At 34.0% G+C, this 23,381-nt stretch overlaps 1 protein-coding gene across 1 annotated transcript; it reads left to right on the forward strand.

The window, feature by feature from the left end:
• The first annotated feature begins 12 nt into the window (after nt 1–12).
• On the forward strand, nt 13–23,058 carry LOC123206288 (ABC transporter C family member 2-like). Its single transcript, XM_044623451.1, has 28 exons — nt 13–115; nt 711–1,150; nt 2,050–2,228; nt 2,375–2,414; nt 2,953–3,109; nt 3,742–3,856; nt 3,937–4,017; nt 4,246–4,270; nt 4,815–4,871; nt 5,070–5,135; nt 5,296–5,370; nt 6,335–6,442; nt 6,546–6,680; nt 6,858–6,964; nt 7,057–7,150; nt 8,163–8,330; nt 9,943–10,083; nt 12,163–12,363; nt 13,723–13,821; nt 14,465–14,617; nt 15,124–15,509; nt 18,787–18,967; nt 19,254–19,577; nt 20,588–21,344; nt 21,542–21,663; nt 21,753–21,998; nt 22,192–22,615; nt 22,752–23,058. The coding sequence occupies exons 2-28, from the start codon at nt 818–820 to the stop codon at nt 22,847–22,849; spliced, it is 4,872 nt and encodes a 1,623-aa protein (XP_044479386.1). The 5' UTR covers nt 13–115; nt 711–817; the 3' UTR covers nt 22,850–23,058.
• Nucleotides 23,059–23,381: the final 323 nt, after the last annotated feature.

Below are 23,381 nucleotides of genomic sequence, written 5' to 3' on the forward strand. Positions count from 1 at the left end.
AAAATATATTCGCTAAGCGGTGACGTTCGCTTATTATTTGTTAATAAAAGAGACGAGCACGTTCTCTCCTCCTCGACGGTACGTTCTGCTGTTTTTGACTTTCACATCTCGAGCGGTATGCTAATTCTGCCATGGATTCTGTTTTGCAGCTTTTTCTTTAACAAAACTTTCTTCTGGTTCCTCTTTTTTTACCACAAAGCATTTTACCCTTTTCTCTCTTTTTTCTTTTCATTCATAAAGGTTTCGTTTTTTTATGAGATTTTATGTTACCGAAATAGAACCAAGAGTAGCGAAGCCCGTTGGTTGGAAAGGTGCTTATCGGTTTTAGTGTTTGATTCTTTGATCCTTATGTGGGTTTTGGTTTCACTTTTCTTTCGTTGATGTCAACGAGAAGGAAATGTTCTAGTTCTTTCATCTTTTTGTGGTTTTGTTTGTTTGTATGGGAAGAGGGAAAGTCAAAGAGTTTGTCTTCAACTTCAAGGGTTGTTTTTCTGGCTGGAATATGAACTAAACTGAGGAAAAAAAATCTGTTCTTTCAGGGAAATTTTTTTTCAAGATAGTAGTCATGACAAACACGAGTATTCATTGATTAACAACTTCCATTTTTTTTTTTTTTAAGTTTGTTATTCGAGTTTCTAGATGGTTTGTTTGTTTGGTTTTCTTTTTATGTTAAATGCTTTAATGCATATCATGATTTTATTGTGTTGCAGAGATTGTGTACTGTCGGAGAAGTCAAAGTGCCTAGAAGAAGAGAGAGTATAGAGGATTATGAATATTTTTCAGTGAATAACAGTGGTAAAAATAAAAAAATAAAAAAATGGCATTTCAGCCACTGGTTTGGTACTGTAGACCATCGTCATATGGGGTGTGGACTAGGGTGGTGGACAATGCGTTTGGTGCATACACACCTTGTGCTACTGACTCTTTAGCCATCACCATTTCTCATTTGGTACTTATGGGATTGTGTTTCTATAGAATATGGTTGATCAAGAAGGATTTTAAAGTTCAGAGGTTTTGTTTGAGGTCAAAACTCTATAATTACTTTTTGGGTTTACTGGCTACTTATGGTACTGCTGAGCCTTTGTTCAGATTGATTATGGGTATTTCCATTCTGGATTTGGAAGGACAAACTGGTCTCGCTCCATTTGAGGTCAGTTTTAACTTTCTGATAATTAGTTGCTTCTATATCTGGTTTCTTATGTGCTTTACTGAGTTTCAGTTCACCAAGTTATTCTGGAATATGCAGATGAGGATTTGTCCAGACCTTTGTCAATTTCTCAATTTGTGATTTGAGAAGAAATTAATTGTACTAATTTTCTTTTGACATAAGTATAATTGTTACCATTTATAGCTGTAGAAAATATCATGAATTACTTTCTCTTGTGGTTCTTTTTTTATCCCATTGATGAATTTTGGTTAGTTTTATGCTGGTCATTTTACTAAGTTAAGGTGACATAATGTGCTTCAACTTTTCATACTTCTTACATTTGTACTTCAACAAGACAACAACATTAAAATTTTTTGGTTTTTATATTCAACTTGATGTGTTTAATGACAGTCATAAGATTTTGCACCACTAGTGTTAAGGATATTATGCCATTTACTCAATGACAGTTAAAACATCAGTAAAAATCGTTACTGGCATATCCTGTTGTTTTCGTATGTACCATGACAGAGATGTTTATCCAGCAAAACGAATTGAATATTTTGTTTTTGGTTCATCAGTTGGTCCATATTGTTTGATTTGTTGTTTACAAAGCTTCACTCTGTTCCTCTTTGGGATTTCTCTCATCACTGGTTTCAAAGTGTTTGTAATGTAGTTTTGAGTTTGGGATTTACCGTGGAAACACAATCTTACAAGTTTCAAAATAATTGCTGATGAACTAAAATGTTTATCATTCAGTACATATGTATACTGATTTCAATAACAGTTCAGGACTATGTGAATACTTTATCAGTGTATAACCTTTAAGGCATGGCTAATCTGGTTCAGCAAGATTATGTGAATTCCTTGTGTGGAGTATCTTATAATATTCATTTTAATGGCAGATTATTTCCCTGATTATTGAGGCTCTGGCTTGGTGTTCTATGCTTCTTATGATTGGTGTGGAAACTAAAGTCTACATTCGTGAGTTTCGATGGTTTGTCAGATTTGGAGTGCTTTACACTTTGGTTGGTGATACAGTGATGCTCAATCTCATTCTTTCAGCAAAGAGCTTTTACGATAGGTTTGTCTTTCTTGGTTCTAATGCCCAGTTCCCTTCTCCTTCATCCTTTCAAGGATTTACCCTTTTTTGATTTGAGTTAACTATTTCATGCTTATGTGTGTAATATGCTTGGGAGACTAACTCACAGTTGTACCTTGTTTTTGCAGTTCTGTACTTTATCTGTACTTTAGTGAGCTCATTGTTCAGGTATGTTTCATGTTTGTTCGGTCATTTTTCCTTTTTACGTAATTGTATTAAAATGCCATGTCTGGCCTATTAGTTTTTCAACTTAGCTTGGTTATTGGTTAGTGTAGGTTGGCTATTTTTCACCAGCCTGGGATTACCCTGACCTTAATAGTGACTTGCAATATCTTTAAGTGTGGCCTAGCGAGTCTAACATATGAAAATTGATCGCTGTTTTTAACTGCAATATTACATAATTTAGTTTGTGAAAGACTGCTTAGCCAGTTTATGGTAATGGTGTGATGGGCTTGAATTTTACTGACCTATATCTGGATCTGGTGACTGTTTGAGTATGACTAGTTTATGCTCAGTGTAGCTAGGATCAACTAGTCATTTTGCTGGAGGCATGGAGTACCAGATATGTGTAAATACTGTGTCAGTACCAAGCTTAGGATGATATGACCAAGAAAGCTAGTAATTTATTAATCTTTGATATTTACAGCAAGTTATATTTATTGTATGTTATAGTAATCTTTATATTTTGGGTGTTGTTTTGATTTAGGTTCTGTTTGGATTACTTCTGCTTGTATATGTTCCTGATTTGGATCCTTATCCTGGTTACACCCCAATGCGGACAGAGTTAGTTGATAATGCTGAATATGAAGAACTTCCTGGAGGAGAGCAGATATGTCCTGAGAGGCATGCCAACCTATTTTCCAGTATGTGTGCATTGAATTTGTCTTTAAATGTGTAACGTTTATAAATTTTCATATGGCATATTGTTTTCTGAAGATAAACGTCATTATGTCTTATAAAAATTGGTAAATAAACTTCAACCATGTGTCGGTGCTCTTTCATTGGCAAGTAGAACAATTTTGCCCCGCATATATGGTTTGACATTGTATAGGTTGAATTTACCCCTATTGATGCATTTTTCCCATGGAATTGTTGTAAGCACATTTTATTGTGATCTACCTGGTTCACTTCCATTGTTTTGATGTAATTATTTTTTTATCCATAAACTCTTGATAAAGTGGTTAGGATCTTGTAGCCTCTTTTTCTTTTTTCCCTTTGGTCACAAATGTCATAATTTGGTGCTCAGGCTATTCAGTTCCTGAAAATTTTGTGAACTAATAGGAGCCTCGGAGGAATTTTGTTAACACAGTGGTTAGGATCTAATTTGTTATATTGACATTGCTTGGGGTATGCCCCTCATATTTTGTACTTATTTTTATTTTATAAAATTTCTTAATTTCTCCCCCAAAAAAATTGAATTTGTTATCTGGTTACCTTCCATTGTCTTGCAATTTTTGTTTCTAATCTGTTATTTGATTATTGTTTATTGTGCTAGAAACAACTTTTGCATGGATGAATCCACTCATGAAGCTTGGCTATGAAAGATTTATCACAGAGAAAGACGTTTGGAAGTTAGATACATGGGATCTGACCGAAACGCTGAATAACACGTGTGTATTGGTTTCTTATACTTAAATTTACAGTAATTTCTAATGGCAGGTTTGTATGATGTCTTTGGTTGTCTTTTTAGATTCCAGAAATGCTGGGCTGAGGAATCACAGAAACCTAAACCATGGCTTTTAAGGGCACTTAATAGGAGCCTTGGAGGAAGGTAAAAATTGCAAGACACTGTAGAACATATTTTGTTAACTGGATAACAGTTGAGTTCAGAAAAAAAAGCAGGAAGTTAAGTACTGCTTAAAGAATGTTGGATCAGATAATAAGAATGTTTCTAATTGAAACTTGGATGTTTTAGAGACAAGCACAACTTCTCAAATGAAATATTTGTTTATCTTTTGTTTATATACATGCATCTAATTATTTCTTCTTCTGCATGTAGGTTTTGGCGGGGAGGCTTCTGGAAGGTAATGAGCTTGTTCTGTTGATTATACTTTGTGGCATTAGTGTTGTGATTTGTTAGTAGTATAATAATGCTTTTTAAGCTATAAGCGTATGAAGACGTATTGTATGAGCATATACCTTGACAAAAATTTAACTTCTGAGCCAGCAGCACTTTAAACTGTTTTACATTTTCTTGGCAAATCTAGATAATGCTTTTTTATGATTAGTTGTTTCTAGTTATATGAAGTTCGACTTTTTCTGTGTGATGCTATTTTTTTTTTTTTTATATCAACCTCACTTGACATGAAGTCTAAAAGTTTTATGGCTTACTTTAATATTATAGCACTGGTTGAAGTCTTCCATTTTAAATGATTAACCTGGGAATTGTTGCTTTTCATTATCTGTATGATGTTATCTTTTGGCCAGGTTAGAACTCAATTTGTGGACTAAATGTGAAATTTGACTGCAGTTGATGATTTTAACCAGTACTAACATGTTCCTGGCTGAATTTATTCTATTTAATTTATTTTTCAGTCTCCTCACCTATTTGTTTCTAAAACCTTGTAGATTGGCAATGATCTTTCACAGTTTGTGGGGCCGCTTATATTGAACCTACTCTTACAGGTCTGCTGTTGTCAATTTGTCCCTTGCTTTTGGATAGATGATATACCTGCTTTTTTGGTTTACATATATATATATATATATAAAAAAAAATTGTAAGAGACCTTTTTTTTCCAGTTTGCAACTTGTGAGAGTTTTATTCTTTACTTATTATTTATTTTATAATTATTTCACTAACCATTTATGATGGTCTGCCTTCAGTCTATGCAACAAGGTGACCAAGCTTGGATCGGTTACGTCTATGCCTTTTTGATTTTTGCGGGAGTGGTATGAAAAAATGCTTATATTTCTAGTTTGTATTAGTATATAGTATATGCCAAGATATTTATTACTTCAGGAAGTTGGCATTAACTTATTGATTAAACCTATCATCTGTTTGCTTCATTTGACAAGGTTCAGTATTATTTATATTTGCTTTTTGCTCTAGGTATTTGGGGTGTTATGTGAGGCTCAGTATTTCCAGAATGTCATGCGTGTTGGTTTTCGGCTGAGATCTACTTTGGTAATTTAGTTTCTATGAACGTTTATCTCTCCTTTTGCCAATTCTTTAGGTTTAATATGATTCTATACTGCCTGCCTATATGAGTATCCCATGCTTGTGTAAATTCATACCATTAACATATGCACTGGCATAGCCACTCTCACCACATAAGTCCATTCTCTTCTCCTAGAGGTAAGTTGATTTTTGGTGGCACTTGGGCTGTGGGTTGGGCTTGGTAGAATTTTGCTGCCTTTTTCCATATTTCCACTTTTGGGTAATATGGATGTTGCAATACTTTGCTTTGGTTTTATCTCATAGCATGGAACATGATACTGTTGCTTGCCCTGGAAGTTTAGCAGATGAATCTTGTTTAACTTATAATGATTTGGGTATCTTTTCTTTAGGCCTTCAGTTTTCGCATAAATTGAAACCCTTACCTTATACCAGTAGAGATGAGAGAATAGAGTTTATTAATATGAATTCTAACATATTCTACCCTTCTGGGTTTGGCAGCAAGATGGTGACATGTATGTATAACAATGATCTGTGTCTATGTTTTTGAGTGATTGTCTACTGGACAAACAAATCTTATTAATATAAAAACTGCAATCTATAAGCTGCTTGGAACTTTATAACTTAATTTTCACTTGATTGTTTCTTGTCAGTTTTTTATTTGGAGTTAGTTGGATCTTATATAACATGATTTGAAATTGATACTGTTGTCACTATAAACCATAAGTTGATTTTTAATTCCTTGGTTATCTTAGTGTGGTGCAAGCTTATAAGTATGCCAAAACTTTTTGGGCTTAATTTGATTAATTGAATTTCAGTTTCTGAATTTAGAACATCCTGACATTGCAGCATAGTGAAATGTTTATTTTGTCACTATAAGAGCAGTGCATTATTGATATTGTCTTCCTTTCATTGATTAAACCCAAGTATTTGTTTCATCTTTTAATGTTCGCTTTATCTGAATCTTTTACAGGTTGCTGCTGTCTTTCGCAAATCTCTTAGGCTAACACATGAGGCTCGTAAGAAATTTGCATCTGGAAAGATAACAAACTTGATGACAACTGATGCTGAGGCACTTCAGGTATGCCCTATCCCAATGATTCTGCCATCAACAGAGTGGTTTGACTGTACATGTTAAATACCGTGCTTTATGCTATGACCCAATTGGTCATTTGCTTTGACAGCAAATATGCCAATCGCTTCACACATTGTGGTCAGCTCCATTTCGTATTGTTGTTGCAATGGTTCTTCTTTATCAGCAATTGGGTGTAGCTTCACTTCTTGGTGCATTAATGTTAGTTTTACTGTTTCCCATACAGGTATATGAAATCTGCCCCTTAATTAATTGTTGTCCGCATCTTTATATTACTTGTTGGATGTCATATTTTTAAGCCTTAACTCTCTTTTGATGTGATACAGAATGCGTTACTTCTTATGTTTGTAGTTGTCTCTTTTCATCATATTATCCTTAATCTATAATATTTTTGTGGGAACAGACTCTTGTCATAAGCAGAATGCAGAAATTGTCTAAGGAAGGTTTGCAACGTACAGACAAGAGAATTGGCCTTATGAATGAAATCTTGGCTGCAATGGACACTGTGAAGTATGAGACATTTTGAATTGAGATGCTCTTTCTTCTCTATATGCAGTATGTGGGTATATATTGACAATTTTGTCATGCTAAAAATGTCTCAGGTGTTATGCATGGGAAAACAGTTTTAATTCTAAAGTTCAAAGTGTTCGGACTGATGAACTGTCCTGGTTCCGCAAAGCATCCCTGCTAGCATCAGTATGGCCTATGATATTCTTTAGAAAATCTAGGATTGTTTCTTTGCTATGATGGAGAAAATCTTAATCATTAAAATTAAAAATAAAAATCTGTTTAAATGGACAAAACTTTATTTGCTGATATGTTTTTAGAGTTTTTGATGATGGAAGAAAAGATAATACAAATCCTTCAGTAGTTGTGTTTTGTTATACCAGTTTCTCTAATCCATCAATTGTTGTGTTTCATTATTTTAAGAGTCTCTAATGATATCTTATAGATTGGTTAGGACCATTGTTGTAAGACCATAAGACAACAGTTTATAATAGAGGTGGATATGAATCAGGTTGAGCTTGAAAATCTTGTCTTGAGTTTAGCTCGAAAGAAAAATGGGGTGGCTGGAGTTCGACTCGGTGTCTAAGTTTGAATTTCAAAGATCAACTTAAGCACATGAATCAAATTTATAACTTGAATTTATAGCTTGAGTTTGTGACTCATTGACAAAATGTTGTTTTACTCAATAATGGGTAAAACAACTTCGTATCTGATGATTGTTTGACATGACTGGAATTGAGTAGCGAGTCAAACTCAAACCGAATCAAGTCTTTGTCTGGCTTGTGAGCTGGACTAAGTTGAGCTCCCTCTAGCTTGAGTTTGACTTTGTTTTAGAAACTAGCCGATATTCTTGACTTGAGCTTGGCTCAAGTTTAACCTCAACAAATTTGACCTGAGCTTGCTTTCAAGACTGAGTTAGCTCAGTTCAGATCCAACCCTAGATTATGGAGCCCTTATTAGCAATCTAAGATCACATTTAATGACAGATAAGCATATTGATTGAACCATTTTGGATAATAAAGGCTTTATAATGCTTAAATGGTATTTTACTGCTCATCTGATAATGGCTGTGTTTTTACATGCTACTAATGAATTGTGGGCTGTTGCTTGCTGATAGTTGCTTCTTGTAGTCATTTGTATGATGTAGGCATCTAGCTTGGTTATCAATTTATTGTTTTCTAATGTTTCTCTCATTTGGCAGTTGAATGGTTTCATTCTAAACAGCATTCCAGTTGTGGTGACTGTCATTTCATTTGGCATGTTCACTTTGCTTGGAGGGAATTTGACACCGGCAAGGGCTTTTACTTCTATTTCACTGTTTGCTGTGCTTCGGTTTCCCCTGTTCATGCTTCCTAATATAATAACTCAGGTTCTCTCCCATACCTATTCCATTCATCTGCATTAGTTATAAACTGCATTTTCCATGTAGAGAAGATTGATATAATTCGATCTTGTCACTGTTTAGTTAGTTTCTGTTCAGTTATGTGGTATGTTTACTGGGTTGTGGTTCTAGTACATTGAATGGTGGAGTCCTATGGGAAAATGGCTTTTGACTCTGTAAAGGAAAACATTTTCCTTCTCGTTGATCTTATCTTGGCACAAATCTATTTGAATACTTTAATCTAATATGTTTTTCTACATCAAGCTTTCTCCCTTCTGAATGTGGAGCTGGCTTTAGTGGGCTAGTTCCTCTGATCTTCCATTTAATGCAATCCTAAATTTATATGTCCTTGGCTTGATAGTGAAAGCAGTCTATGTGAATCTGTGGAATGCCGTCTGAATTTTGCTTTAGTTGGAGAAAATATTGTATTAAAGTAGACAAAATAAAATTCTTTCAATGCTGTCATAAATTTTTGTTATCATAGCATAACAATAGAAAATGAAGAAAAATCTATATTCGATGTTTTCCACAACTTCTCTACTCTAAAAATAATGTTTATATATTAAAATGTTTTTGGAAAATAAAAACAACATTGTTATATAACTCAGATTTTTAGATTGTATATATTGGTCTTTACAAATTCTTTTGAAATCTCTGAGCAAATGGGCCCTTTCACTTCTCTGTTCTTATGCTATTGTGTCATACAAGCTCCATCTGCTCTTGGGGCCTCAAACCACCATTATAGTCAGCATCCCAACTGTTCATAATTATATCCTCCACTTGGTATTCACTTCCCAAAATCAACAATTATCTCATTACCACCATTTACTAATATATGATCTTTTTCTTTAAAGCTCCTGCTATCATCACTCAGGCTCATTGCAGTGACCAGTGTCCTAAGTAATTGTCATAGAATCATCACTTAGGCAACCTTACAACATCTAACAACAATCATTTCACTGTCGTTCTCCATTTGTCACAATTATTTTCCAAAATTACTTGGCTACATAACAATACCAATAGCATTGTTATTCTTACTGATTTAACCTGCAAAAATCCTTTATCCCAAGGATATATATTCTTCCTCTCCTGGATTGGTTTCTCTTGGTTTCTTCATCAACTTTTTGTATCTAAATGGGAGATTCAATCAGATTTCTCCCTCAATTTTCCTTTACTAATATTTAAAAGCAAGGTTGTCATAGTTATTTCACATATGGAGCATTATGGTTGACTAAACATAGAAGTTTGTGGTTCTGTGGAACATCCAAACATCATGGATTTTCACATCTGTTGATTGTTTGATAGATTCGTGAAATTGAGCAAGTTCTGCTTAAAATCTTCTTAAACATCAAATATTTAATGGAATTTAATTTGACATTTTTATTAAGATACATATTTTGGAGTATCCATAGTATTAGCTTAGTTATTCATCAAGGATTCTTAGTATATTACCTTCCTTTTTGATCTTCTGTATTTGTTCAGTCTGTGTGTTTACATTTTTTCCTCCTTCAAGTGTTTAAAATATATATTAATCAGTTGTGAATATACTGAGGCTGGTTGTATCGTTTACTCGTCAACTAATGCTGTTGTAGTTTAACAGGTGGTAAATGCAAATGTATCATTGAAACGTCTGGAGGAGCTTTTCTTGGCTGAAGAAAGAGTTCTGCTACCAAACCCTCCACTTGATCCTGCTTTGCCAGCAGTCTCAATAAGAAATGGTTTCTTTTCATGGGATTCAAAGGTTTAATTCCTCTACTTTCTCTTGTGCAACCTTTTTCTCGGTGTTTGTTTAACCATTATATATACATGCATGCTCTAAAAGAGACGACCATGTCTGTATGATGAACTACCTTTTCATCTTTTCTTTGTGTGCGCGCACCTGTGTGATATTGCATTTCAGATTTATAGCTACATAAATTGAAGAGGATTGGTGAAGCGATTTCTTTTTTTGTTTGTGCATGCATATATGTGTGCGTGTAATGCATTGCATTTACCAGTTATACCCAGTAAATTGTGCTGCATGTGGATTTTTTTTTTGAATATCAGTGTATTGGTTCCATTCTTCATTCAACACAATTAGGAGGCTACAGGCTGAAGGATTTTGGTTTTTAGGGGAGCTCTGCTTTTAGCAAAGCCTCTTTTCTACTGATTATGTTTGTAGAGGCCTTTTCTTTTTCTTTTTTTCCTTTTTTTTTTTTTTAGCTTTAATAGACTTCTGGCTCTTTACCCTCTTTGTAAAGTTCTCTTTACTTTAATAAAGAATAACAATTATTTTATTAGAAAAACTAATATCTAGGTCAACTTGGTCCATGTTTGACTGCACAAGTTTTTAGGACTGTTATAGCCAACTTGTTCCATTTGGATATCTACCATGTGGCCCTTAATTTTGCTTTGTCTATGTGTGTATTATATATATACACACACACACACACACATATATAGGGGGGTTCAACAACTCCTAGTTTTTGACACAAGACACACACACACACACACATACATATATATGTGTGTGTATACACACACACACACACACATATAGGGGGGTTCAACAACTCCTCTTTTTTGACACAAGATTGCGTCCTTACATCAAAGCAAAATCATAGTCATGATAGATGAGTTTGGAACTAAATACCTTTAAAATTAATGTATCTGTTATCTCTTTCCTATTTGTCAATAATTTATCTTTCCTCGTTAATTGTTAAAAATATCTCTACTTATAAACGCTACACAAACTCTCTCCCCACATTAATTGTACAAGAATCTCTTTCTTATATTTTTTTTAATCCATGGCCATATCTTTATCTCACAACTAAATGCTCACTTTTCATTCATATTTTCCTTTTTAAGTCGTGACCTTTAACTTCACTGAATTGAAAAAGAAAGAATTAAAGATTCTTTCAAACTTGATTTTCGCATTCATCCGGAGTAAAATGTCCATGGACTTGAAAGACTTGTATTTTGATGCTAATAGTCATGGCAACACACCTCTTTTATTGTCTTTAGCTTTTTTTTTTTTTTCCTTCTAATTTTAAATTTATATTTTTCTTGTTTAGCGACTTTTTACTCTTTAAAATAAATTATTATTATTATAAGCTAAACAAATATAGATCGCAGTTTTTATGTAGAGAAATTTAAGGGGAAAACAAGGTTCAAGAACTCTGATGAGTTCAATCTATTAGTTGGTGTACATAAGTCCTAGCTATCTAAAATACAAGATTGCCATACCCTTGGAAAAAAAACTAGCCTGCCTATATTTGCCTTTTTCAATAATACACAACAGACAATAATAATAAAAGGAGTTTGAGAATATTAAAGATTGATAAAAATAAACAATTAGGGGTGGGAGCTTATTTAGCATTAATAAAGAGAGATGTTTATGATAATTAATGCGGAGAGATGCTATATTGATAGATAGGGGAGAGACTATTTTATAAATATTTAATTTTCAACTCATTTTATCTTGACCATTAATGTTGCTTTGATCCATGGTACAAATTTGTGTCCAAAAAAAGGGCCACCTATCTCTCTAACATATACATATATATGATGTGGGCCAATGCAACGTTAGAACAATGTGTATCTTGAGGCCAATAGTATTTTAGATGAGTGTTATTTTTCAGAGAATGGATTACAAGAAAGATTTGCTAATTATACCATGTGGGGGAAAGTTTTACTATCGCATGTTTTGTGTTCTCTCAGTTTTTTATAGACTTCTTGGCCATGTGAAAGTGCCTTCATTATTTTCTACCTTGATGACAGTTTGATTATTGCCGACTTTTAAAGCTCACATGAATTTTTGGATGTTTTGATTTATATCCAGGTAGAGAGGCCCACATTGTCAAATATCAATTTGGATATACCAGTCGGTAGTCTGGTCGCAGTAGTTGGCAGTACAGGAGAAGGAAAGACCTCTCTTATATCGGCAATGCTTGGGGAGCTTCCTGCAATGTCTGATGCTAGTGTTGTTATTCGAGGGAGGGTCGCATATGTTCCACAAGTTTCATGGATTTTCAATGCAACTGTAAGTTGTAACATCTCTAAGTTTTGCATTTATATACATGGTAATCAGTATTGTATGATACACAATATATATCTTACAATATGATATGGATAAAAAACAAACATATTTTAGGGTGTATCGAAAATTAATATAATATGGTATGCGTATCGTACAATACGATACATCTTGGTCCGTATCAATAAAATTAACGAAACAGATTGATACACCTTTTTTCAAATAAATTGGGTTGGTCAAACTCAAAACCGGATCACCCAACCGGATTTAGATTGAATACAAATCAGGTTGAGCCTAAAAACTCCTTGGCTTGAGTTCAGTTTAAATAAAAAATAATTCGGTTTGATTTCGGCTCAAATTCATAATTTAAATTAATAATTCAAATTTGTGACTCGAGTTTATGACTCATTGACAAAATGACATAGTTTTACCCAAATAATAAGTAAAACTATCAATTTGAGTCATAAATTTAAGCTAAATTGAGTCACGAATTTGAACCATCAATTTGAACTATAAATTTAAATTGAATCAAACCATGAATTTGAATCGAATTAAGCTACAAATTTGAACCATCAATTCAAGTCATGAATTCAAACTGAATAGAGCCGAACACCTTCTAACTTGAGTTTGTCTTGGTTTTAAAAGTGAGCTGAATCTTCAGGCTCAAATGTAACTTGAATTTGAATCGTGCCAAACAGAATCAAGTTGGTTTTCGAAATTAAGTTGACTTGGGTCAGGCCCAACCCTAACTAGATCTATTTTCTTATTGTAAAGGAAGAATGATTTTTTTATTCTAAAGTTGAAAATTTAACATAGAACTATATATTTTTGTTTTTTTATATTGTATTATTTATTTTACATGACGAAGTTTAATTATAAATTATTTTTTTATATTTTTTTCTTGACTAAGCTAGTAAATTTGATAAGATAATTTTATTTTTCCATTTATGTTTTGGAAACATCGATGACATTAAATTGAAGTGGAAATAAAATGGAAAGTGTAATAAAAATTTTAATTTAATTTTTAGAATTTTTTATTATTTTATTTTAAAAAGGTGTATCATACGATACAATACGCGATACAAAAAATTAGACTTTTAATACACGATACGATACGTGATTCGACTACTATGTTTATATATAGTTATGTTAATATCTGTCATTTTATCTCTTATTTGAACATTTTTTAATTTCAAAATAGTTGCTATAGAATCATATTGTAATTATTTGAGCATAGATCTCTCAGAAACTAAAGTAAAGAACTGAAGGTAAATAACGTAGGATTATATCTCTTTGGCAGAAAATGCATGCACTCCAATTGTTATAAGTTTGTCTTTTTGTGGTCTTGATAGTTTTTTCTTGTAGGTACGAGGTAATATATTATTTGGATCTCCCTTTGAATCAGCAAGATATGAGAAGGCAATTGATGTGACTTCCTTACAACATGATCTTGACTTGTTACCGGTAAGTGTTTTCACATTCATTGACTAGTTTTTTAAAGATATGAAAAATCCCTTTATTGGAGTACTTTTAGTAGAAACATTGAGAGATGTTAATGGATTGATTATCTCTAAAGACAAGCAAATATGACATAATTGAGAGATCTACAATCATTGGATCCCCTAACATAAATTCTTTTCCATTCCCTACAATGAGGGGTGGATTTGATGCAAACTAGCTTGGTTCAAACAAGTTAATTTGAGTTGGAGCTCGTCAACTTGATTTAATATTGACTCATTTGTTCATATGATAATACTGTTTATCTTGTTAGTGACATTGATTACCCTTTTGATGACATTGTTTACCTTGTTAGTGGCCCTTGAGTGATACTGTGCACCAACTTGAATGAGTTCGAGTTAGACATTATTAGATCGGTGGGGACTGAATCCACCCCTACGTACGACACACTTCACATGAAAGAAAATATAAGCCATCCTTTCGAAATTAATTGATCAAGGATGATGAGTGGAATCCTCCACTCTTCACTTTAGAGTCTTAACCAGTAGCATGATGACTACGTTTTCCTTTGATAAGTGCATGCCTATGGATGATCATGATTCATACATGTGACCTGAATTTCTTCTGTGTTCTGCTTGCTTGATGCTAGGGTGGTGATCTTACTGAGATTGGTGAACGTGGAGTGAATATTAGTGGTGGGCAGAAGCAAAGGGTGTCCATGGCAAGGGCTGTGTATTCAAATTCAGATGTGTACGTATTTGATGATCCTCTGAGTGCTTTGGATGCTCACGTGGCCCGCCAGGTGACTAGTTGATAGTTTGCTCCTGTCACTGTTTTTTCTGGAGTACTTCTAGCGGATAATGATTGTATTTGCAATTTTATGGTATTATATTTTGTTCAAGTTTGTGAGAATCTTAGTTGTTATCTGGGTCAAATTTTGTTCCTGACTTGGCTGCTACTTGATTGTCTTATTCAAATATTAAGACACGTGTTGTATAGGTGATATTGTGGGTTAAGTACAGTTTGGGTGGAAGTACAAACCAATTCTGCAAGTGAAGTTATTGTGGTTTATTTATGTATTAATGTTTGATTTGGAAAACTTGTAATTTATGGTCTATTCTGCTTTCCTAATGTCTACATTTTCCTTAAAATTCTTTTTTCGCTATTTTCTTTTGCTTGTTTTTGAATATGTTTTATAATGTAGTAGCTGCCGCTGTGTTAAGTATTGTGAATGCTGTGTTACTTTTTATTTTAAGTTATGTATTTTTATGTTATGGTAGGCTAATGTATATTACCAATCATCTTCAGGTTTTTGATAAATGTATCAAGGGAGAATTAAGGAAGAAAACAAGGGTTCTTGTCACAAACCAGTTGCACTTTCTATCACAGGTTGATAGAATTATCTTGGTCCATGAGGGTACTATAAAAGAGGAGGGAACATTTGAGGAACTTTCTAGTAATGGCCAATTGTTCCAAAAGCTGATGGAAAATGCTGGAAAAATGGAAGAATATAATGAAGAAAAGGAAGATGTTGAAACTGCTGATCATAAGATCTCAAAACCTGTTGCTAATGGTCTAACCAATGATTTGCCAAAGAATGCCGACCGTAAAGAGAAATTGAAAGAAGGAAAATCGGTTCTTATTAAGCAAGAAGAGCGAGAAACTGGCGTTGTCAGTTGGAAAGTTTTATCAAGGTACAAATGTTGTTTTTTCTCCCTTTCCTTTAAATTATTTTTTATATATATATATTTGTAGTTCCTATTGCAATTTAAATCTATAGCTATGAGATAAAGAATGTAAATTGTTGATTGAGAAGGAAGATAATTTTCTTCTTATTATTTTTTACAGTGGTTCAAAACAAAGAGGATAAATAGGCTGATGGTTCTGAACATTAGCTCTAGAAAGGGAAAAACTATTCCCTGATTTTTAGGAGAAGAAATGCTAAATTTTGGTATGGTAATTGGCAACCTGAATCCTACCTAGAAGGGAACCCAAAAAAGGAAAAAAACACTATTCTAGGAAGTATCCTGTTGCTGAATATTACTAATTAATGATGATGTTCCACACTCCCTCTCAAGTTGGATTGTAGATGTTGATCATTCCTAGCTTTGAATATTTTTAGGTCTTCAAAGTTGGTCCTAGGCTAGACTTTGGTGAATATGTTTGTTTTTTGAAAGGTAGTAGGTGTGTAAACCAATGAGATTATTCCTTCCTCTGTTTTTTTCTTTGTTGAAGTGTCTATCTATCTCCACGTGTTTAATCATATCATGCTGGACTTGTTTTTTTTCATTTTCGGCAATAGTTATTGTTGCTTGGTTGTCACAGTAATTTTTATAGGCTTTTCAACTAGATTTTTTTAGTTTGTCAATAGTTCTTTTTAATCACATTTCTTCATAAATTCTGTGTGATATTACTTTAAATTTTGCACTTGCAATGATTCTTGAAACAACAGTTTGTTTCTTGCTTTTCTAAGTAACTTGATTCCCTCATACATAGTTGTAGTAGCCTGAGGTTGATCTTCTATCAGTGATGGAATCAGTTCAATCCACATATGAATAAATCTCAATTCCTTTGTTTTGTTTCTTCTTGAAGTAAAACTCATTTGGATCTTAAGATACCCCAGAATACAATATTTTATTTGTGATTGTTGTCGATAGGTGTGTTTGTAGGTTTACAACCAATCATACCTTTTTCTTTTAGTAAATTAAACACATGGTTTCATATTGAAAATAAAATTCCCATTTTTAATTGAGTTGCTTACATCCGAAAGAAATATTTGAGATTACCTAGTTCCTTGATCTCAAACTCATGAACAAGTAATCTTTTAAGTTTGCTTCTTTCATTCTCATTATCCTAATCTAGAATGATGTCGTCAACATACATTAGGCTTGGATCCGAACCAAGTTAGTTGGGCTCAGTTTGAATTCGTTTGATCCGAATTCAAGTTGAATATTCGCTAGAAAATTCAGTCCCTTTTTAAAACTGAGTCGAACTCGAGGTAAGAGGTGTTAAGCTCATTTCGGTTTGAGTTCAACTTGATTTAGATTGAGTTTGACTTGAATTTATGGCTCAAATTGATAGTTCGAATTCGTGATTTGATTTGGTTCGAATTCGTGGTTCAAATTGATGGTTCAAAGTTTTAGTTTGGTTCGACTCGACTTCATTATGTGAATTGATGTTTTTGACCATTATTTAAATAATACGACGTTGTTTTGTCAATGACCTACGAATTTGAATCACGAATTCAATTCATGAATTTGAGTTGAACTAGGGCCACCTTTAATTTTGGCTTAACAAACTCGAACTAGACAACTTTATATTTGAGCTGAACTCGAGTCAGGGCTCGATATGGTTCATATCCACTCCTAACATACATGATGGTGATGACAATTTTCCCTTCGATTCAGTATTCCACAAACAAAGTGTGGTTGGCCTGACATTACTAGTGGCCAAATTTCTTGGTAGTCTTGGTAAACCAGTTAAACTAGGCTCTGGGAGACTATTTAAGGCCATATAGGGATTTTCTCAATCCGAAAACTTTGTGTGTCGACCAAAGGACACAAATGGGTGGCAATTGGGGCAAAAGTCTCTTGATAGTTGATTCGATATGATTGAATAAATCTTTTAACTGCTAGTTGAGCTTTAAATCTGTCAATGTCTCCATTAGCTTTAACTTGACAGTGAAAATCAGTTTATACTCGACAAGATGTTTCCCTTTTGGTTGATCAAGGAGTTCCCATATCCCATTATTTTTACAAAGGCACGAATTCCATCTTTAATGGCTTTCTTTCACTCGGGTTTTTGCAAAGCTTCATGGAGAGTATTAGGGATCTGTACATCAATGAGGCTTGCAGCAAATACTGAGTATTGATAGATTCTCATTGGAGACAAAGTTATAAATGAGATGATTTGTGCATGACTGAACTCCTCTGCTCAAGTTTATTGGTAAATCAAAGCCATCTAACTCTAAACCCTAAAACCCTAAACCCAAATCTCCTTTGCAGTTTTATAGTACATGGTATTCTCTCCAGTTTCGTTAGTAATGGAATTAGTTAGCCATGACATTACCACAAATGAACATCATGGCCAATTGAGACCATTGGATGAAGTTTTTCCCTATTGAGCTTGTGGCCGGTTATTTGGAGAACAGTCCTTTCCTGCACGCTAGGATTGCTAGAGACAACTCCTCTTGGATTGGAGGTGGCCTCCAACTTTGAGCTTTCTTTCTTGTCAGCCATGTTGGACTTTGGTGGACCTGGATTTCAATGGCTTAATTTGAAAGCTCTGATACCATATTTTTTGAGAAGGAAAATAATTCACTTATACATTTTAACAATGTTTCTGAGCAAAGCAAGTAAATAGGCTGATGGCTGTGAACATCAACCTTAGAAAAGGATAAACTAATCCTTGATTTTTAGTAGAAGAAATCTCCATCAAATCAGATAGTAAATACAGCAGGTTGTGATCAGGTAATAGGCTACAATAATCCTACCTACGAAACAAAAAGAACTTTTTTAGAAAGTATCGTATAGCTATGTATTGCTAATTAATGATGAAATTCCACATAAAAGTTTGTCTAATATTGCTGTGGTTGCTACTGCAGACTAAGCGGTGTTTTTTTTTTTGGTGTCTTCCTTATTAATTGCCAATGATTTATTTATTCTGTTTTTTCATATCTCCAGCCCTAACCTATTTTAATGGAGGATTATATTAATATTTTTACAATCACTTTATATTTACTTCTATGGTTGGCATGTTAAATTACTGATTGTCTTTTGACTGTGAATGCATTACCCAACTGTTGAATTGATTATGCCTTGAACACTATCATGTGTCATGTGTGCTTGTTTACCAGTGGACAATAGAGATATCTTATGTGTATATATAGATATAGTTATTTTACATGTGAATGCTATTCTTTGTTCTATATCTGTTTCAATATTAATGAATACAATACTTCTTTCTTCCCAGGTACAAGGATGCATTAGGAGGCCTATGGGTGGTATTAATTCTTTTCATGTGCTATGTGCTGACAGAAATTCTAAGAGTTTCAACTAGCACATGGCTGAGTGTTTGGACAGATCAAGGTTCTTCAAAGAAACATGGACCTGGTTATTACAATTTGATATATTCGCTTCTCTCATTTTGTCAGGTGTAAATTCTTGGCTCCAAAATTCAGTAGATTTTGCTTTCACTCATCCTAAGCAAATTTTCTTTTTTCCTCCTACCGTAAGTTAAGAGGCTATTTTTGGGTTCATTCGAAGAAATGGAAGTTTCACTCATCCTAAGCAATATTTCTTTTTTCCTCCTACTATAACTTAAGAGGCTATTTTTGGGTTCATTTGAAGAAATGGAAGTCAATTTTATTTTCACTCATAAATTTGTGCTGGATGGTGTAATCTCTTAGGTTAACCCTTTATTTTTCTTTTGGCTTTCAGGTTTTGGTGACCTTGGCGAATTCGTATTGGTTAATCATATCAAGTCTTTCTGCAGCCAGAAGATTGCATAATGCTATGCTTGATTCCATATTTAGAGCTCCAATGGTCTTTTTCCAGACCAACCCACTTGGACGAATTATCAACAGGTTTGCAAAGGATCTAGGTGACATTGATCGAACTGTCGCCCCATTTGTGAACATGTTTCTTGGCCAAGTGTCGCAGCTCCTTTCTACTTTTGTCTTGATTGGATTTGTCAGCACTATGTCTTTGTGGGCTATAATGCCGCTGTTGGTTTTATTTTATGCAGCCTATTTGTATTACCAGGTACATAAACACTTGGTCCTTATTGTCTATGCCTTTCACAACTTTGAAGATCATAAATTATTTGGGACAACTTTACCTCTGTGTCATCTCCTATTATCTTTAGTCAGAGATTCTTCTGCTATTGAGTTTTGGTTTGGAATTGTAGTTTCCCACTACAATTTAAATTATTTGAGAGCACCATCTGACCAACAAAAAAGTTAGTAAATTACAATTGACAAGTTAGTTGACTGGTTGAAGAAATTGATTCGTAAGCCCTAATGTTCTTTTCTTTGAACAAAGTATGAGTATAAATTATCTTCCATAGTCTCAGATTGCCTATCATTTTATCTACTCAAGTTCATCTTAAATTTGTTAGGTCCCTGTTGAACTGGCAAGGCTTCACTTGGAGCAACTTCTTTATCTAATGCAAATACTGAAACCATCTATTTTTTTTTTCACTCGTCATTTTGCTTTATCAACCTCAGCCTGCCATCTTTTTCTGAATAACTAAATTTCTAATTTGACTCATGTTATTTTTATTAATATGTTTCTAATTTGTACTTTGAAATTTATAATATAAATATTTAATTTGCTTGTTATGATTCTTTTTTTGGGTTTAAATTAAATCTGAGGATGGTAAGAAGTATTTTGGAATCAATATATTGATCATTTTGTAATCTTTTAGTTGATTGCTAACTATTTTTGATGATTTGTTCATTTTTATTCTAGTTACATATCGTTTTTTCTTTCAGTTACAGTCTATTTCTTTAAAAAGAAATCTTTCCTAATTAAGGAGTACTTTTGTGGTAAAGGTTTTAATTGGTTTTTTGGTTCATTCTTTAGTTCCAGTATTTCAGTCCTTAGCTGGCATGAATGGTTATTTTAGTGAAGTTGAAGTAAATTTTTTCTCTCAGCGATATGGAGTACAGAGTTGCTGGTTGGAGAACTGATATTTCCTTCTGTAGGCATTTTTGTGTTTTTGGAAGCATGGTTAATAGTTATTAATGAATGTCTTTTTCTTTTTTCTATAGAGTACGGCTCGTGAAATAAAACGTTTGGATTCCATAACCAGATCACCTGTTTATGCACAATTTAGTGAAGCACTTAACGGTGTGTCCACCATACGTGCATATAAAGCTTATGACCAGATGGCTGACATTAATGGGAAATCCATGGATAATAATATCAGGTTTACTCTTGTGAACATGAGTGCCAACCGGTGGCTTGCGATCCGATTGGAAACATTAGGGGGCCTGATGATTTGGTTTACAGCAACCTTTGCAGTCACGCAGAATGGAGGAGCCGAGAACCAGGAGGAATTTGCATCAACTATGGGTCTGCTTTTAAGTTATGCATTAAATATTACAGGTTTGTTGACTGGTGTATTGAGGCTTGCAAGTTTGGCTGAGAATAGTTTAAATGCTATTGAGAGGGTTGGCACGTATATAGATTTACCTTCAGAGGCTCCACCTGTAATTGAGACCAACCGCCCTCCTCCTGGATGGCCTTCATCAGGATCTATAAAATTTGAGGATGTTGTCCTACGCTACAGGCCTGAACTTCCTCCAGTCTTGCATGGATTGTATTTTACAGTTGAACCGAGTAACAAGGTAGGGATAGTTGGAAGGACTGGGGCTGGGAAATCTAGCATGATCAATGCTTTATTTCGAATAGTAGAGCTGGAAAGGGGAAGAATCTTAATTGATGGTTGTGACATTGGGAAGTTTGGATTAGAGGACTTACGTAAAGTACTTGGTATTATACCACAATCGCCAGTTCTTTTCTCAGGTACGGGGCATCCATGATCGTGGTTACAGTAGGGATTTTAATTTTTGACATCAGTGCCTTTGTCAAAATAAGTTTTTTCTATGATGATTAGTGTTTGTTAGAACTATTCAATGGTCAACCTGACAGATTTTCTCGATTGGAACGAAGTCCTTATTCATGAAGTTGTCTAATTGACCTTTTCGCTGTTTTTGTTTCAGGAACTGTAAGATTTAATCTTGATCCTTTTAGTGAACACAATGATGCTGACCTTTGGGAGGCTTTAGAGAGGGCACATTTGAAGGATGCCATTCGCAGGAATTCTTTGGGTCTGGATGCTGAGGTGCTCACTCAAAATCTATTTTAAATTCCTTAGCCCATGATTTCTTCAAAATTTGTCAATTATAATGAATGTTCCTTGTGGTCTGCCAGGTTTCAGAGGCAGGGGAGAATTTCAGTGTTGGACAGAGGCAACTGTTAAGTCTTGCTCGTGCATTATTACGGAGATCTAAGATACTTGTTCTTGATGAAGCAACTGCAGCTGTTGATGTTAGAACAGATGCACTTATTCAGAAAACCATAAGGGAAGAATTCAAATCCTGTACTATGCTTATTATAGCTCATCGACTTAATACTGTCATTGACTGTGACCGGATTCTACTGCTTGATTCTGGCCGGGTATTCTTACTAAAGCTTGTTGCTTGTGTTTTAATTCATTTGTTAATTTTTATTATTGCTACCATCTTGAGGAATATTATTGATGAATGCAATAGGTTTTGGATGTCAAATGTAAGACTTTCCAAAATTTTTTTTTTTTAAATTTTATTTTCCCTGTTGTGTTGGTTGATATGACAGAATTTCTATGCTACAGGTTCTCGAGTATGATTCTCCAGAGCAACTGTTGTTAAATGAAGAAAGTGCTTTCTCTAAGATGGTTCAGAGCACAGGTGCTGCAAATGCTCAGTACTTGCGCAGTTTGGTGCTTGATGAAGGAGAGAACAGGTTGGGCCAAGAAGAGAACAAGCGATTAGATGGACAAAGGAGATGGCTGGCCTCCTCTCGTTGGGCTGCAGCTGCCCAGTTTGCTCTTGCTGTAAGCCTTACTTCTTCACAGAATGACCTTCAACGTTTAGAAATTCTGGATGAGAACAGTATTCTGATGAAATCAAAGAATGCGGTTATAACTCTGCAACGAGTTCTTGAAGGGAAGCATAACCAAGAAATTGAAGAGTCACTGAAACAATATGAAGTTTCTTCAGATGGATGGTGGTCAGCACTTTACAGAATGATTGAAGGTACAAGTCTGAGTCTCCCTCATTTGTAATCTTATGTTTTTGTAGAAATGATACATATGTTTTCAGAATATATGATGGATGTGTATGAGATTATATATCTTCATGCCGAACTAACATTTTACTTATCGTTTCTCAGGTCTCGCAGTCATGAGCAGATTGGCCCGAAACAGGCTCAATGAATCAGAATTTGATATTCAAGAGAGATCAATTAACTGGGACAATGTGGAAATGTAATAAGCAGCTATAATTGTCTTGTCTTGAAGATGGTTTTGTGCGGTAGAAGACTCAATTTCTTCCTATGATGGGATATATATATTAATGACAACTATAAATAATGACTGGTGAGTTGGGATATGATAACTAGTTTTTGGTGAATAAGAGAGTTGTAGTTGTAGCATTTTGTCTGAATGAGTTCCATTAATAAATAGTTCTTCATTTTGTTTTGTTTTGTTTTGGGACAAGAGCTAATTGAAGCATTCATAATTTTGTATGAATGACTATGAATTTCACAATAATAAAAAAATGAAACAAAATTTCAAGTATTTATTTGTTTATATAATCTATTTTTATTATTATTGTAGCTTTTTCAGTCCTTGAAAACCAAAGTAGGGCTGACAAAGAATTAAATAAACATAATAATAATTGACAAGAATTAGAAAGAAAAGAAATGAAAAATAAATAAATCCTTGACAACTTAAGAAAAGAATTGATATGGAAAGATTAAGATTGAAAGAGTTGAGGACAATAAGAGAATTGTTGTGTGAAA

Source organism: Mangifera indica, unplaced genomic scaffold (genome assembly GCF_011075055.1).
Source record: "Mangifera indica cultivar Alphonso unplaced genomic scaffold, CATAS_Mindica_2.1 Un_0031, whole genome shotgun sequence".
In the NCBI taxonomy this organism is placed as follows: domain Eukaryota; kingdom Viridiplantae; phylum Streptophyta; class Magnoliopsida; order Sapindales; family Anacardiaceae; genus Mangifera; species Mangifera indica.

What these genes read in the sequence shown, in the direction of transcription:
- LOC123206288 (XM_044623451.1), top strand. Translation starts at nt 818, where the DNA reads ATGGCATTTCAGCCACTGGTTTGGTACTGTAGACCATCGTCATATGGG. An exon ending in TTTTGATTTTTGCGGGAGTG is followed by an intron (nt 5,136 to 5,295) that starts GTATGAAAAAAT and finishes TTTTTGCTCTAG; the next exon opens with GTATTTGGGGTGTTATGTGA. An exon ending in GCTGCAATGGACACTGTGAA is followed by an intron (nt 6,965 to 7,056) that starts GTATGAGACATT and finishes AAAATGTCTCAG; the next exon opens with GTGTTATGCATGGGAAAACA.